Raw genomic sequence first — 14,538 nt, 5'->3', positions numbered from 1 at the left:
GTCATCCAATCTAATACATCATATTATTAAAACTCACTATTAATCTGATGTTGTGCTTTAGACCCAGTTGGGAACTGAGCACCACATGGCCACTTACTCGCTGCCCCCCCACCCCCCAATGAGAAGGAAAAGAGGGAGAAAAAAACCCAGAACCCCACAGGTTGAGATAAGGAGAATTTAATACAACAACAGAAAAGGAGAAGTAAATAACAGTAATAACAGTAATGAAACAATATATAAAGCAAGTGATACAAGCCAGACAGGCCAAGCTGGCTCAGAACTGATGGCAGCAACCCAAACTGAGAGCACACTCAGCCTGACCTGGCCCCCACCCTCATAGAGCGGGCATGACATCAGCATGTTATTGAATATCCCATTGGCTGGTTTGGTTGTCTCTCTTGGCTGTGGCCCCCTCCCAGCTTCTGGTTGAAATAACCCTATCCTAGCCAAACCAGGACATCTGGTGACCAGCCATTCTGCATGAATCCAGATGAGCCTAATGCGTTCCTCAGTCACTACACCTGTAGCTTTCAATATTGTTGGATGAAGAGTTGGAAGGATCAAGATTTAATATGATTGCAACTGCATAATGGTTGTTTTTTTGTATGGTGTGGTATCCAGATTCACACCAGCTAGCTGTTTGGTTGTGGGAAATAAAAAAAAAAGAACAGAAGTTAAAGGAGAAAAATCTGTTTCAATACCAATCTTTATTGCTGCTGTCAGACACTACTTTCCCATGTTAATATTTCCAGTGTGCTTCACAACACCTGTGACTTAAAATCCTTTATGTCTCTTCTGCAACTGTTTAGTGCCAAATCTTGCTTTGAATTAGGGTGAAATGCACTATAAATAGCAACTTCTCTTAAAAATATTCCTTGCAAGTAACTCAGAGGCTGATTTTCTCTGTGTATGAGGTTAATAAGCCTCTATAAAGAGACTGCAAGACTGTTCATGGGCATACAGAAAAACCAGCTCTACTAATTGACCTTTGCCCTCGGAAGATCATTCATCTTCTAAACATTAGTCATCCATAATATCACTACATATTTGCTCTCTGGTTCTTGCACTCAAAGTTCGGAGCTCAAAATAAGCTTTTCAAAAGGTTTAATCTTAGCTGTATTTAGAACAGAAGCATAAAAATGGCCTAAAAACAAGATCCTAAGCCATTTTTGCAAATTATCATGTGTTCCTGAAATAAACATGACCTATAAACTGAAACTTGAAATTAATCAGGTAGAGATTCTCTTTGCTTGTGTTTCTGCTATTAATATTCAATGAGTTTTCTGGGCAATCAATAACCTAACTCATAGATAAGTACAGTAATAGGATTCTCATTTCTTATCAGAAAATTGATATATTTAGAGACTTCTGGAAAAAAAAAAAAAGCCACCTGAATGTCTTTTGGATGAAATGGATTCCTTCTTTGTAAAGAAATTGCACTGCCATAAAAATAACTTAAAACAGTAATATTTTAAGGTGAGAAAATATGGAATGTGATACATTTAGTTTCACATCTTTACCGTCTTTCTGCAGACTCTCTTTTTACATTTAAGCAAAGCAAACGCGGCAGATTTTGCAGTCTCTCTTTTTCTTATCTTCCTTTCAACACCACTGAGGAATTTAATCTGAGTAAGAACTGTAAAGTAGGAGTAGAAAAAGCATTCCAATGTTATGAACATTTCTACGAGAAGTGCAGCACAAAGCTCTGGGGAATGCTCTATTAAAAAAAAAATTTAAAAAAGACGAAGAAAAATGTAATCATAACAATGGGAATCAAAATTATATAGTTCACATACTGAAAAGTAGTTATTCATGTACAAATGTAAATATATTTTGTGCATACATATCTCAAAAGACCATTCTTTCACAAAAAAAAAGTCATCAGGCATTTTGCAATTTGTGAAGTGCTTCGAGATCCTTTCGTATAAACTGTAAGAGAGAAAAATAATTCACTTCTTTAATTTATACTGAGTGAAGGGTCACTTATAGAAGCTGTGTGAATTTAAAAAGCAATATCAGACCACAATGACATTATGTTGTAAACTAGGAACAATGACATGCAAGTGATTCTACTACTGTCTACAAATGGCAAAGGTAATTGTAATATTTTTCTTTTCTCTTTTCTAGGCAGATATAGTTTTAAGGAGGGATATAAATGCTAATTAAGATAACTGAACTGCCTGTTTTCCTAATAGCCTGAAGGACAAGTAATTTTTGGCCGAAACTTTTTCTCACAGGGCACCAAAGAATAGATGAAACTGATGCCTGCAGTCTTGTTCAATGTTGAGCTGCTTTGCACAGGAAACAAAATGAGTAAGATTTACTCTCTTTTGGCGTGATGCCAGGTGTCAGCAGAACAAAGCAAGCAATGAGGACAGACTGTGTGGGAAACCTCTCTTCTTGACCAGTAGTGACCCTATAAACAGATTAAGACACAGACATCATACTTTTGTGTTGTTTGATACTTTGCATCCCATGTCAGACATTTCAGAGAAGGTAAAACCCATCCAGTAATTAACACTGCAGGCTATTGTTCACCAGATGTGAGGATAGTGAGATGGAAGATTGACAGTTTTGTAATATTTTCTGGGATCCTCAGAGAATGAGGTAAAATCTGTCTGTTTTCCTCCAAGTTTGGACCCAGTTTTGTTTTAGGGCTCCAGTGTGGCAATATATCTTTACTATATCTACACTGAAAGTCTAAGAGCAAAGATTGAAACTGTCAGAGTGACTTAATTAACAACAGACAAGTCTTTGTAGTTTAAATACAGATGATGCTTTCTTTTAAGTTCAGGCGATACTTTCCTTTCTGATTCACTTCATTAATTTGGAGGCTGCTCATATTTTAAGGAGATAAAGAATCTTTAATGCTCACAGACACCATTCTGCCTGCAGACATTGTCAGATCCTGGGATATATTATAGTAAAATTGCCTCAGACAGCACTAATCCCCAAAAGATCTGTGGCTTTGTGTACACAATGTCAAAACAATGGCTATGCCCAGCAGGGTTCACCTCCCTACCTTCTTCTGCCCACATGCTCTCGAATGCAATCTGACTGCACACTGCTACACTAGCCCAATTGGCATGCTCATGCACACAGCATCCCATGAGATCTGAAAGGCAGACTCTTGCACAGGCATTGAAATCTGAAGTGAGAGCTAAAGACAAGTCAAGTTCTAAGAGTGACATCAATAGATATGTTTAATCCTAAATTCTTACAAACTTCAAATACATTCCTACCGCTGTGCAAGCAAACGTAAACAGAAAAGTGGACAGACAAAGTGTTTAAGAAAGTGTGCTGAATAAATTTCAAGTGCATACTTTCAAGATTATCTTTATGACTTTGGTACCTCAGGTCTGATAACCAAATTTTGGACAGTCTGGATCTACTTTATAGAGCAGCAGCGAGCTATTGCTCTGTCTGATGCAGACAGATCCATGGGAACTGCAGATCTTCATTACCTCTGACAATCAGGCTGTGATTAAATTTTTATTACTTGTCTTCTAGTGGGCACCAAAAAACACCGTGAAGTCCACAGAACTAAATCTAGTTTCCTCAACAAAAGCAGCTTTTGAAAGAGAGGTTTCTGCTGAGGCAATGTCAATAAGGAGGATATTCTTTGTCCCATTGCAACATTTACCTTCCTCCTGTTAATGTAAATTCACTTACAGATTTAGATCACTTCAGAACACCACTCATATTTTCTCCGGATTCTTAAAACTGTGTTAAGTTTCAGAAAATTTCTCCAGAATCAAACTTACCTTTTTAGAAAGCAGTCAGTTATAAGCAGAGACTCAGGACAAGAGAGAAAAAAAAAAGTAAGGTAAAAGTGAAGAATTTCAGCCACTGGAAATAATTATTCTAAGGGAATATCAGAGTCAGTACAATGCAAGATCATAAAAACTCTGGCTCTTATTTAATATGTCTAAAATACAACATATGGACCAAAATATTTTCTCATGTTTAGAGCTCTCTTTCTAGTAATACAATTTGCATTTGCCCTTTTGCACATGCATAATGAACAGACACCACATATATTGTGATGAAGGTGAAAAGTGATAAACTCTCTGATATGCAACATCTACTGACTTGCATATGTACATGTCACAAGCAAAAACTGCCACACTATTAAGCAACAATGCTAAAGATGAGCACCTAGTTAGTTTACTGAGGAACTAAATATTTGCAACACTTGAAGTTCAAATGGATCATTGATAAATCCGTAGGAATCAATAGGTCTTCTCTTCAGGAGGAATTGAGGAAGTCAGACATTCTCTGAATTTATTTACCTTCCTGACAGTGTCCTCCCATGGAGCCACCCATTCCTGATCCAGTTCATACTGACCTACTTACTGATTCTCTTCCACTCACCTTACCCAACCTGCAAAAGTATGTCATGATATGAACGCTTCTCATGGCTTCCCAGAGATTCCCTAATCTCCATGTAGCAAAATACCACGTATGTAGCCCTTTGACCCCTCCAGGTTTCTGCAGAGAGCAGCACAATGTGACTTTTCCAACCTTTGCGCCAGGACTATTATCAAAGCCTGACACTGAGAATATAGCACTCCTCAGTGAGGGTGCAAGTGAAGAATGTTCAGAATAGCCATTGCCATTTTCTCTGTCAAAGATACTTTTTGAAAGGAACAAACACTAAGAAACCCCAAGGAGCAGTGTCTGTGAGAATAAGAGCATACAAAATAGGCATTTAGAGCCAAGTGTGACTCTTTCTTTTTGCGAGGTAAAGCCAGGGCAACTGGCTTTATAACTTGAAGGTTATACAGAACCTAACTATTGAGTTTGGTCTGGGTTACAAGGTCTATGTACAAACACCTAGCTATAAAGGCAGATAATGCTACTAAGTAACATGTAAATACTCCATAAGATCCATCATGCAGAGTAAGATGGGTCAAAATTAGAGTCTATAAGGCAGTGAGAGTGAGAGAAAAGGTCTTTGGAGAAGATTTAAGGAACTGTGTGGCAGGGCAGCACTGTGAACAGTCTCAAACTCACAGGTGCAGATTGTGATTCTGGCAGTTGTGCTGATGATTAACGAGTGAAAAGTCATCTAGTTCCCACAGCAACCTAAGAAACACTTAGGAAAACTTCATTTCTTCAAACCTTCCCTGATGATGAATAGACCTCGGCTTTCAAAATAGCAGAGAAAATTATGATAAGGATCATTTTTTTTTGTCTAAGAGTAAATCTTCCTCAAGAGATTAATCTGGCAGAATAAATTTCAGATTTTCAGATAATAGGACTTGTTTCCACAGGCTTCTGGCATGAGAATATGCAAAAAGAATGCCCAGGAAGACTTGGAACTGCTCTTCTCTGATTTTCTGTCCTAATATTTCAGTGTAGGCAGAACATGACACTAGAGGATGCTGTCATTAGAGTATAGGTAAAAGAGAATTTCCTTGCACGCTGAAGGTACAGGATATATGTACTAAAGAAAACATTCTGTCTTTGTAATTTTTCTTTCTCTGAGGAAGAAAATCACTTCCTGAATAAAATCCAGGGTTGGGGCAAGTCGTCAGAAAAACTTAAGATATGAGATTGAACCATGAGTTCTGCAAACAGACAACATTCCAGATTTTAGAGTTCTCCACAGAAATAAGAGCACGGAAGAAAAATACTAGAGCAGACCAGAAGTTCATCTAGCTCAGTAGCCACTGACCAAACAATGACTGTACTCCCAAAATTACAAAGACAAACAAAGCATGTATTGCTACTCCTTCAACAATTTGTAGTTCTTCAAGAATCAAAACAGCAAAAAAATGTTAGCTGCTGAATCATTCTTTTGGAATTACTGAAAAACAAATGTATTAAAACAAATATAATCTAAACCATCTGCAGACCAGACCCTCTTTTCAGGGAAGTTTGCTGCCTCCCTGGGGCCCAGATTAAGGATGTCACCAGAAAACTGATGAGGTTAGTGCAGCCTATCTACTGCTGCTCTTTCACATGAGAATCAGTTAGGTTTCAACAAGGCCAAGGTCAATTAAAAGAGATTTCAGGACTCTGGGAAGAATGCCAAAGGACTGAGAAACACAGGTGGTGTTTTCCTCAATCCTCCTGGTGATGGGGAGAGACACTGGAAGAAACAGGTGAGCCCAGGACATCAGTACCTGACTCCAAGACTGGTGCCTCCACAACAACTTTGGTTTTTTATAATCACAAACAAATGGTGCATTCTGCACCTGGGCTGGAGTAAAGCTGGAAACATGTATAAACTAGGAAATGAAAGGCTGGAGAGAAGCCCTGCAGAAAGGGATCTGGAGATGCTGGCTGACATTAAGCTCAACATGAGTCAGCAGTGTGCCATGGCAGCTAAGAGGGCAAACCACATCCTGGGGTGCATCAAACACAAAATAACCAGCCAGTCAAAATAGGTGATTGTCCTGCTATATTTAGCATTATGTGGCCTCATCTTGAGTATTTTATGTGCTTCTGGGCCCCACAATTTAAGACGGATGTGAAGGTCCTTGAGTGTGTCCAGAGGAGAGCAACAAAGCCGGAAGGCATGTCCTATTACGAACATCTGAGGATTCTGGGTTTGTCTAGCTTGGAGAAAAGGAGGTTGAGAAGTGACCTCAGTGCTCTCTACAGCTTCCTGAGAAGGGGAAGTGAAGATGAAGATGCTGATCTCTTCTTCCTACCATTCAGGAATAGGATGCATGGAAATGGTTCAAAGCTGTGTCAGGAGAGATTAGGACATTAGGAACCGTTTCTTTATGAATATGGAGGTCAAATCATGGAGCAGGCCTCCTAGAGAGGTGATCGATGCCCCAAGACTGACAGTGTTCAAGAAGTGTTTGGACAATCCCCTTAATAATGTGTTTAAACTTTTGGTCAGCCCTGAAGTGGCCAGGAAGTTTGACTAGATGATAATTGTAGGTCCCTTCCATTTGAAACTCAACTTACCATATTCTCTTCTCTCTTCTCTTCTCTTCTCTTCTCTCCTCTTCTCTTCTCTTCTCTTCTCTTCTCTTCTCTTCTCTTCTCTTCTCTTCTCTTCTCTTCTCTTCTCTTCTCAAAGCTCAGGGTCTTGATCTTTCTAGTAAGGACTTGTGTTACAGATTCACTTAATGACTGTAGCAGTGCAAATCTTGCTTGCATAAATAAGTTCTGTTAAGGTAGGACCAAAGAAATCCAGCTATTCAAATTAGTAACGAATCTTTCTTTGATAGCTCTCTTGTAAACTTAGGAGCTCTGACCCACAGTCTGTATCCGTGCTTTGAAGGAAAGCACTCCGGATAATATTATTCACTAAAAGGAGCTATCTGTGTAGTAAGAAACTATCCAAACATAAGGAACTAGCTCAGTATAATAGGTGTGTTCAGAAAATGCAAGTCAACAAGTTCAGGTTTAGTAATGTGCAGCTTTAATGCTTGAAACAGGCATACTGAGATTTTGAGAGGTGGAACAATGGCCAGCAGAGTAAGAACAAAAGATAACATCCAACATAGAACAAAATCTAAGACATATAAACTGAATGCCCTTTCTTAATTGTTAGGTAGTACTGCTGATGTACTGATTTCATTTTTATCTTTTCTTTTACTAGGAGTAAGAATGAAACACTAGTTCTTTGTAGCCCTAGAAGCAATAATTTCTCTGGCTGATACCACATTTTGGAGCTTCCTGTGTGCTGTAGATTTCATTATAGCACTTATCAACTATGTCTAGCGAAAGTCTATGGGATTCTGACCCAATATTGATTTTTTAAAGTCAGTTTTTAAAATTTTCTGTTCCTTAAGGTTCCTTATCTCATCATTTTCCCCCAGTGAAATTAGTTGCATTTATCAACAGACATTCAAGTATTTATGTATTTATCAACATTTCATCTTAGTCATACAAACCATGGAATTATTTCGGGCAATGCCTATTACAATGCTAATGTTTGGTTTAATTTCATCTTATCTGCGCTTAATTTCTTGCTTCTAATTATAACATATTAAAATGTGTATTTCAACAGGAAAAAAGGTCTTATTCCTTTTATTTTGTCAATTAAATTAAATGACAACAAGTGATAGTATTCCTCTTTTAAAGTGAAGTGACTGAGATTATAGCTATGTGACTTTTTCAGCTAATTAGCTATACAGCAAAACTCTTTATTTGTTTATTTGTCTCATTTTCATCCTAATTTTTGTTTCCTTTAATTTAAAACACTCCCACTGTTTTCTCCCACTTCCTGGTATTATGACTTGTCAAAATAACAATTTCGGAAGTAAGAAGAAAGAAGATAAAACTGAATTATTGACAAAACACACACGTGCACACATACACACAGTTAAAAATCCACAAAAAAGACACAGACAAACAAATACTTTCTCACACAAACTGGAAGAACCAGATGAAAGTCCTTGGTTGCACAACAGAAATTTTCATTTTTAAGGTTTACTAAAGGCTGAAGTTTCAGTAGGGCCCATGCTAGTCAAACATGTTACTATATTTGGATTGTACATTTCAGTTACTTTAGTTGAGACACCATAAAAGCTAAGGAAAAAATGGTCTAAAATAATTAAAATATAAAATTATTCTTGTCAACAATATATTACAATTTATAGTACTTCTTTTGGATTATTTTAATTTACTGTTCAGAAGAACATAAAAGGCAAATAAAATCTAGGAGTAACTGTTGAAAATAAACAATTATTGCAGGCTGACCCTTTAAGGAAAATTGTAATGTAATGTAAAATAATTTCCAGTCTCTACATTTAATTGAACTGGAAAAGAAAGGTAAACCAGATATTGAGGCCTAGGCAGTGAATATAATGAGCCTCTCCTAATGACAAAAAAAGTTGAGTACATTCAGTATATTCTAAGCTCACAGCTGAGCCAGTAAATAGTTGAAGAAATCTATTTTTTAAAAAAAGTTCATAAACAAAACAGAAAACAAGTTACAGTCTAAATACAGGTCCTGCCAAATGTACTCTTGCACTTAACTTCAACTCCCAGCTTTATTGTATACAGTAGATAAAATTGAACATGGATACGAGTCATTGCAAGACCAGGGTCTAATTGGACAGGATACTCAGAGTAAGGGTTACTCAAACCAACAGTGAGCTAGCCATGTAAATTTTCCAGAACTAGACCTGTCTAAATACCAGGAACATTTAAACAAAGTGAAACGGTGATAAGGACTTCCAAAATGCCCTGGACCTCATTTTTCACGTGTATGAACTTATGTACAAAATACTTAATTAAGCCTCCACAGCAATATTATGAAAAAAAATCACTTACAGTGTTCGTTTACATATTTGAACAAAAATATCCTTCCAGCACAACAATGCTGTGCTTGTAATGCTAATGCCCATACTTCCCTCCCAGCGCAGAAAAAAAACCACTAAGTCATTTCAAATCAGAGTTCCAGCAGAATGCATGAATGTTTGGCCTTTGACCAATATTTAATCTCTGCACGTACCTTTTCTGTGTTATAACATAGCTGCACTCCAAATGTACTTGAGAAGGGAAGGGGGGGTGGCGTGAAGTGAACAGGAATATCAGTTTATTACAGACAAGGAGAGAAACTGAATTACTTTTTCTGTGAACTTTAGATGATCTTTACTTATCTAAGAAAATCGCAATAAAACCAGAAAGTTACAGTGGACTTGTTCATGTCTGAGGACTAATATTTTAAAATTAGTTGGATCCTCTTTCAAATGCTACCAACATCACTCATAGGCTCAACATAGTGGAAATCAATGCAAATGGGAGCTATAAAACATAGATAAATTATTAGCAGTTCTCATGACAAGTCTTATGGAGCATGATGTATTAACCCACTTTGTGCCACATAGATCCCATTATTATATGGAGAATTAAAGTTCTCAGTGAACATAAGATGTTTCTTACTGCTAGTCCAAGGATTGCTTTCAGCGGATTTTAAAGGAGACACTGTTGAAGAACTGCACATATGTATCCATAAAATTCCATAGACTTAATTCACTTGTATTCATTTCCAAGATTTTGGAAACACATCATGTGTTAAATATCATAATAATTTTTTGCAGAGATAGCTGCATACTTAATTTCCTCTCTGCCTGCTATTCGGATCGTTGCCCCTCTCCATTCCCTTCTAAACAATGTTCATTATTCCTTAACAGTTTAAATTCAGAAACTAAGAGTAAGTATAGAAAATGGTAGAGATTTTCTTTAATGGGTATGTCTTTTAAAGAAAGAACAAGAGCAGTAAAGGTTGATAAATAACACAATATTATAGAAAAACTGACAAATGAACATCATAGGCCACACTAGCTCAATGCATGTTTTCATTTTGTAAAATTGTAAGAAATTCTCCCCCTGCCTCCAAAATCTTAGGTTTGAAGTGCATTTCCAAGTGAAATACAGCAAACCAGCTATTCCTATGAAATTTGTAGCCTTCTAACAAGATATTTACAATTACAATTTCTGCTTAAACTTTATGTAAGCAGCACAATGCAAGTGTTATTTATGATATGTTTCTTTGCCCTCTCCACAATACATATTCCAATCTGCAATCTAAACAAATTATTTTTACCCATTCATTCCTAGATTCTTTCTCTTAGGTCCTAGGCTGGTCCTCAAAATACATGGTCTTCACTTACTAGTCACTTTCTTAATACTTTATTTTTATAATTTTTCCAGAGGAAAACCTGACATAGTGTTTTGTTTTCAATTACTGCTGAGTTCCGTCTCAAATTGAGCTATATAGATAGTTATCCATGCAGCCAAAACTGAGAGGGCAGTTAAGAAAGAAAAATGTCACCAGAACCTCACACAGGGAAGGAGGGAAAAGGGTTCTTTCTTTGTAAAAGCCAGAAAGTACATGGAGAATTAGTTACTAAAACCGCAAGCAACTCCAGCAATTTTAACTGTATCTCTTTGATGCATACTCTATTCTTCCCGTCAATGAAACATAAGAACTGTACGTGTCAATGGCATAATAATTTTCAAAAGGTATAAATACACTTATTTTTGGCCATATTGATTCAATCCCTAACAGTGCTCTATAAATACTGTAAGGAAAAAAATACCACAGGAATGAATTGGGGGGAAAGAAAATCTTCAGGAAGAATCCTTATTCAGAAACAATAATAGTATTTCAGAAATCATTCAAAAAGAAGCTCTGGACAAACTTAATGCCTTTTATCTAGAAGTAAAGGAAGACTTCACAGAAATTATGTTAACATTTTAAGATTATTTCCTGTCTTAACATAAAATATAATGCAAAAAAAACCCACTAGATCAGGTCATTGCTGTTCCTGTTTGTACTCTAAACTGTAAAGAGAATTTCTGGGTAAAAATTTACACCTCATAAATAAATTGCTAGAACTACTTGCAAAACCAAGTGCATGTTGCCTAATAAGCCTGCGTGTGTGAAGTGTTATTTATTGTAGACACAATTCAAACACAGTGAAAATTTTTGTCTTATGAGTACTATTAACATAATAAGTAACTTATAGCCATTTCATGATAGAACAGTTTATAAATACCTTTTTCCAAGTTGTTCCTTTTCCTTCCTTTCTGCTCCTTTTGGGATATTTGAGTACTGTAAAAGCTATAGAAAGCTAGTAGAAGATTATGGAAGGTTATAGAAAATATTCTTCATTTCATGGGATTATAAAGCCATATCCATTTTTGTAACAGTCTGAAGAAGTAGTATAATACTTATTCTGTTCATTCAACAAAACTAGTGAATACAAAAATCAATTTTCTGGTGAGAAAGTTTACCCAAAACACTTGCCCCTATCCTCTGGGGACCTAAAGCTGAGGTCTCAGAAGTCACAAGTCACTGTGAAAACACAGGATCTGACTGTGGAAGAGCTTATCTCAAAAAAAAAAAAAAAAAAAGCAAACCCAGAGATTCAGAGAAAGTAATGTTCTAGTTATGTCTGTAATCGTTTCAATCTTAAAAATATTAACATAGATCTGGTGAAGGAAAAATTCTTTTCAGCATTATGGTTTTAACTCTGAATATTATTTACATAGTTTCACATTTTTAATTTCAGATGACCCAAGAATCTGTATAACATGCATTCAGAACTATTATATGTAAGTAGAGCTGTGTGATTCTTCATGTCTGTACATTTTTCTCAAGCAAAAATATCTGCTTCACTACATAGACCTGTGCTGTGTATATTATCTCATCCCTTTGAAGCATTGCCATTCTGAGAACAGAAACTTTGGAAAAAGTCTTGAGAAATGCTGAAAAACTAGCCAATTATTCACTACAAAGGCCTTTTAAAACTTGTGGACTGAAGTGAACTTTGCATATGTGAAGAGACAAATATGGAACAGAAAGGTTCTAAGTGTTAAAAAGTGTCTCTGGATTTGGAAATAGTATACTCTTAATGTGCTGTGTCCAGTTGTGGTACTTGTAATTCAGCAGGCACACCTGAAGACGTAAGGATGTTAAGCAAAAGAAAAAATGTATAGATTAATTGAGAGATTAAGTAAAATTGGTGGAAAAGAAGAACTCTGCTACTTTTAAAAGACACAGTTAAGAGATCTCTGTAAAAATTACCATGACAAAAGAAGATGTTGATAAAAGGCCTATGCAATCTAGCTATAAATAATGACACAGGATTACATTCTTTTTACTAGCAATCAGCTCTTTACAAACACAATATAGCAATTAAGCATGCATTCGTTTACATTTAAAAAAGAAAAACAATTAGTTTATACTTACAAACCCTGAGATTAGAAAACATTTGCTAGTTGAGTAAGTAATATACAAACAAATGTATTTTGAATCCTTCATTAGAGGAATAATTTATGTTCTATAGGATGAAAATAGAGCTTTACCATTACCATACACAGAAATATACAGAAAACAAACTCAGTGACCTCAAAAGAAACTTACTGGTGATGTTCCACTTTATCTTACAGGTATAAGCAGCACTGCTATAAATACTGCCCAGAAAACACTTACAGAGATGAAAGTTCTCTTCAATGTCAAGATTGTCCTAGCAGCTGTGATAGCTGTGACAAGGACAAATGTGACTCGTGTAAGGAAGGCTTTTATCTCTCAGGTAAGCAAAGTACCAAGCATGGTATATATAAAAAATTATCTTGGACTTTTTCTTTAGAGAAAGTCTGGACCCAGCTTCCCAAATTCATAAATATCTTCTCTGTGAGGAGGCTGAACTCTGCAGAATTCCACCCTACGTATTAACATAAAGTGATTATGGTAGCTAATGGTGCTGTCTGGTTCAAAAGCTCAAATATATTTGACTACATATTTTCTTTTTCCTTGGTTTTGGGGGTTTTTTGTTTGTTATGGTTTTGGGTTTTTTTTCTTAATATATTTCCACTCTTTTGGGCAAATACAAAAACATATTGTATTTGATTCAGGAGGGGCTTTTAACTCTCAGAAAGACATGGAAACGTTTCCTTGCTATTTGCAAGTCTAGTTTTACTTTTACTTTCAGGACCACATAAAGTAACAAGCCTTAAACCCTCTGAAATGAGCTCCGTTAAAACTACTAAATGCCACATGAGATTCACACAAGAACAGGAATCTTTTAGCTTTATTACAAAGCCAGAAATCAGGCAAGCCTGGTTCAGACATGGTGCCAAATATAAATCACAGAAAATCCCAAGGTTATGGTATTCTTGTGCATTACCTGCTGAAGGTGCCCAGTACTGGAGTACAAAAGCATAACACTCATGGAAAACTCTGTTGTCACAATCTGAAATTGGAGGAAGCTCAAAAAGCCATCAGCACAATAATTTCTAGAGGGGTTTGCTGCAGTATACCAACCCTTAAACTGAATGAGATTTACCTGAGTTTAGCTTTACGATCACCAGAAACTAAAGACTCGTTCAATCCTCAAAATTTGTATGTATCTAACAATCTTAAGGAATTCTGGACTTAGATTTTATATTGGGCTGAATTTAGGTTTCATGAAAAAAAAAATAAATTATAGTTTAACTACAAAAAGTTTAGCGGGTTCTTATATACTGTTTTTTTTTTTAATGTTTCTTTCTGGAGACAAGGAGATACTATGGATGAGAAACCTCTTTGCCAGGATTGACAGGGGTCGGTAGATACCACGATGCCAGGGCCTGTTTCTGTTGTAGGTGGCACATGTGTGCATGAGTGTGGAGATGGGTTCTTCACTGATGACATCTCTAGAGAATGTGAACCTTGCCACCGGAGCTGTGCAACATGTGTTGGGTACAGCTATAAGAACTGTACTGGGTGCAAAAACAGTTTTCAGCTATCTCATGGGCAGTGTCTGAATCCAAGAAATTCTTCACCCAGCGGGAAGTTCTGGAGTGGTAAGTAGCAACATATCACTTAATCTTTTCTGTTTCTCTGAAGACTACAGAAAGGTTTAGAAAGAGAGTATCAAGATCTTGCTGCTTGAGTAAAATACCACTTTTGTCAAACTCATTGTCATTTAAAAAAATACACTGACAAAGCCATTGGTTTCACAGGCTGAAATTTATTTTCTTGGAAACAGCAAAATATTTTAATTTAGCTTAGGTGTTCCTTGTCTGTGCCTTGTCTTATCTAGATAGAAAAAAAAAAATATATAAAAAAAAAAA

At 36.4% G+C, this 14,538-nt stretch overlaps 1 protein-coding gene across 1 annotated transcript in view; it reads left to right on the top strand.

Annotated features, from left to right (window-relative positions):
• Positions 1–14,268, top strand: part of LOC103782406 (proprotein convertase subtilisin/kexin type 5-like) — a gene marked incomplete at its 3' end in the record, with an annotated part of 43,510 nt that extends 29,242 nt beyond the window's left edge. Inside the window, exons 12-14 of the mRNA XM_008950178.1 lie at positions 12,351–12,387; positions 12,874–13,016; positions 14,068–14,268. Coding sequence (XP_008948426.1) covers positions 12,351–12,387; positions 12,874–13,016; positions 14,068–14,268 — 381 coding nt within the window. The remainder of the gene's footprint in view (positions 1–12,350; positions 12,388–12,873; positions 13,017–14,067) is intronic.
• Between the last annotated feature and the right edge of the window lie 270 nt (positions 14,269–14,538).

This window comes from Merops nubicus, unplaced genomic scaffold, assembly GCF_000691845.1.
Source record: "Merops nubicus isolate BGI_N331 unplaced genomic scaffold, ASM69184v1 scaffold36460, whole genome shotgun sequence".
Classification (NCBI taxonomy): Eukaryota; Metazoa; Chordata; class Aves; order Coraciiformes; family Meropidae; genus Merops; species Merops nubicus.
The sequence above is the reverse complement of the archived record's forward strand: the minus strand, read 5'-3'. Positions and strand labels throughout refer to the sequence as shown.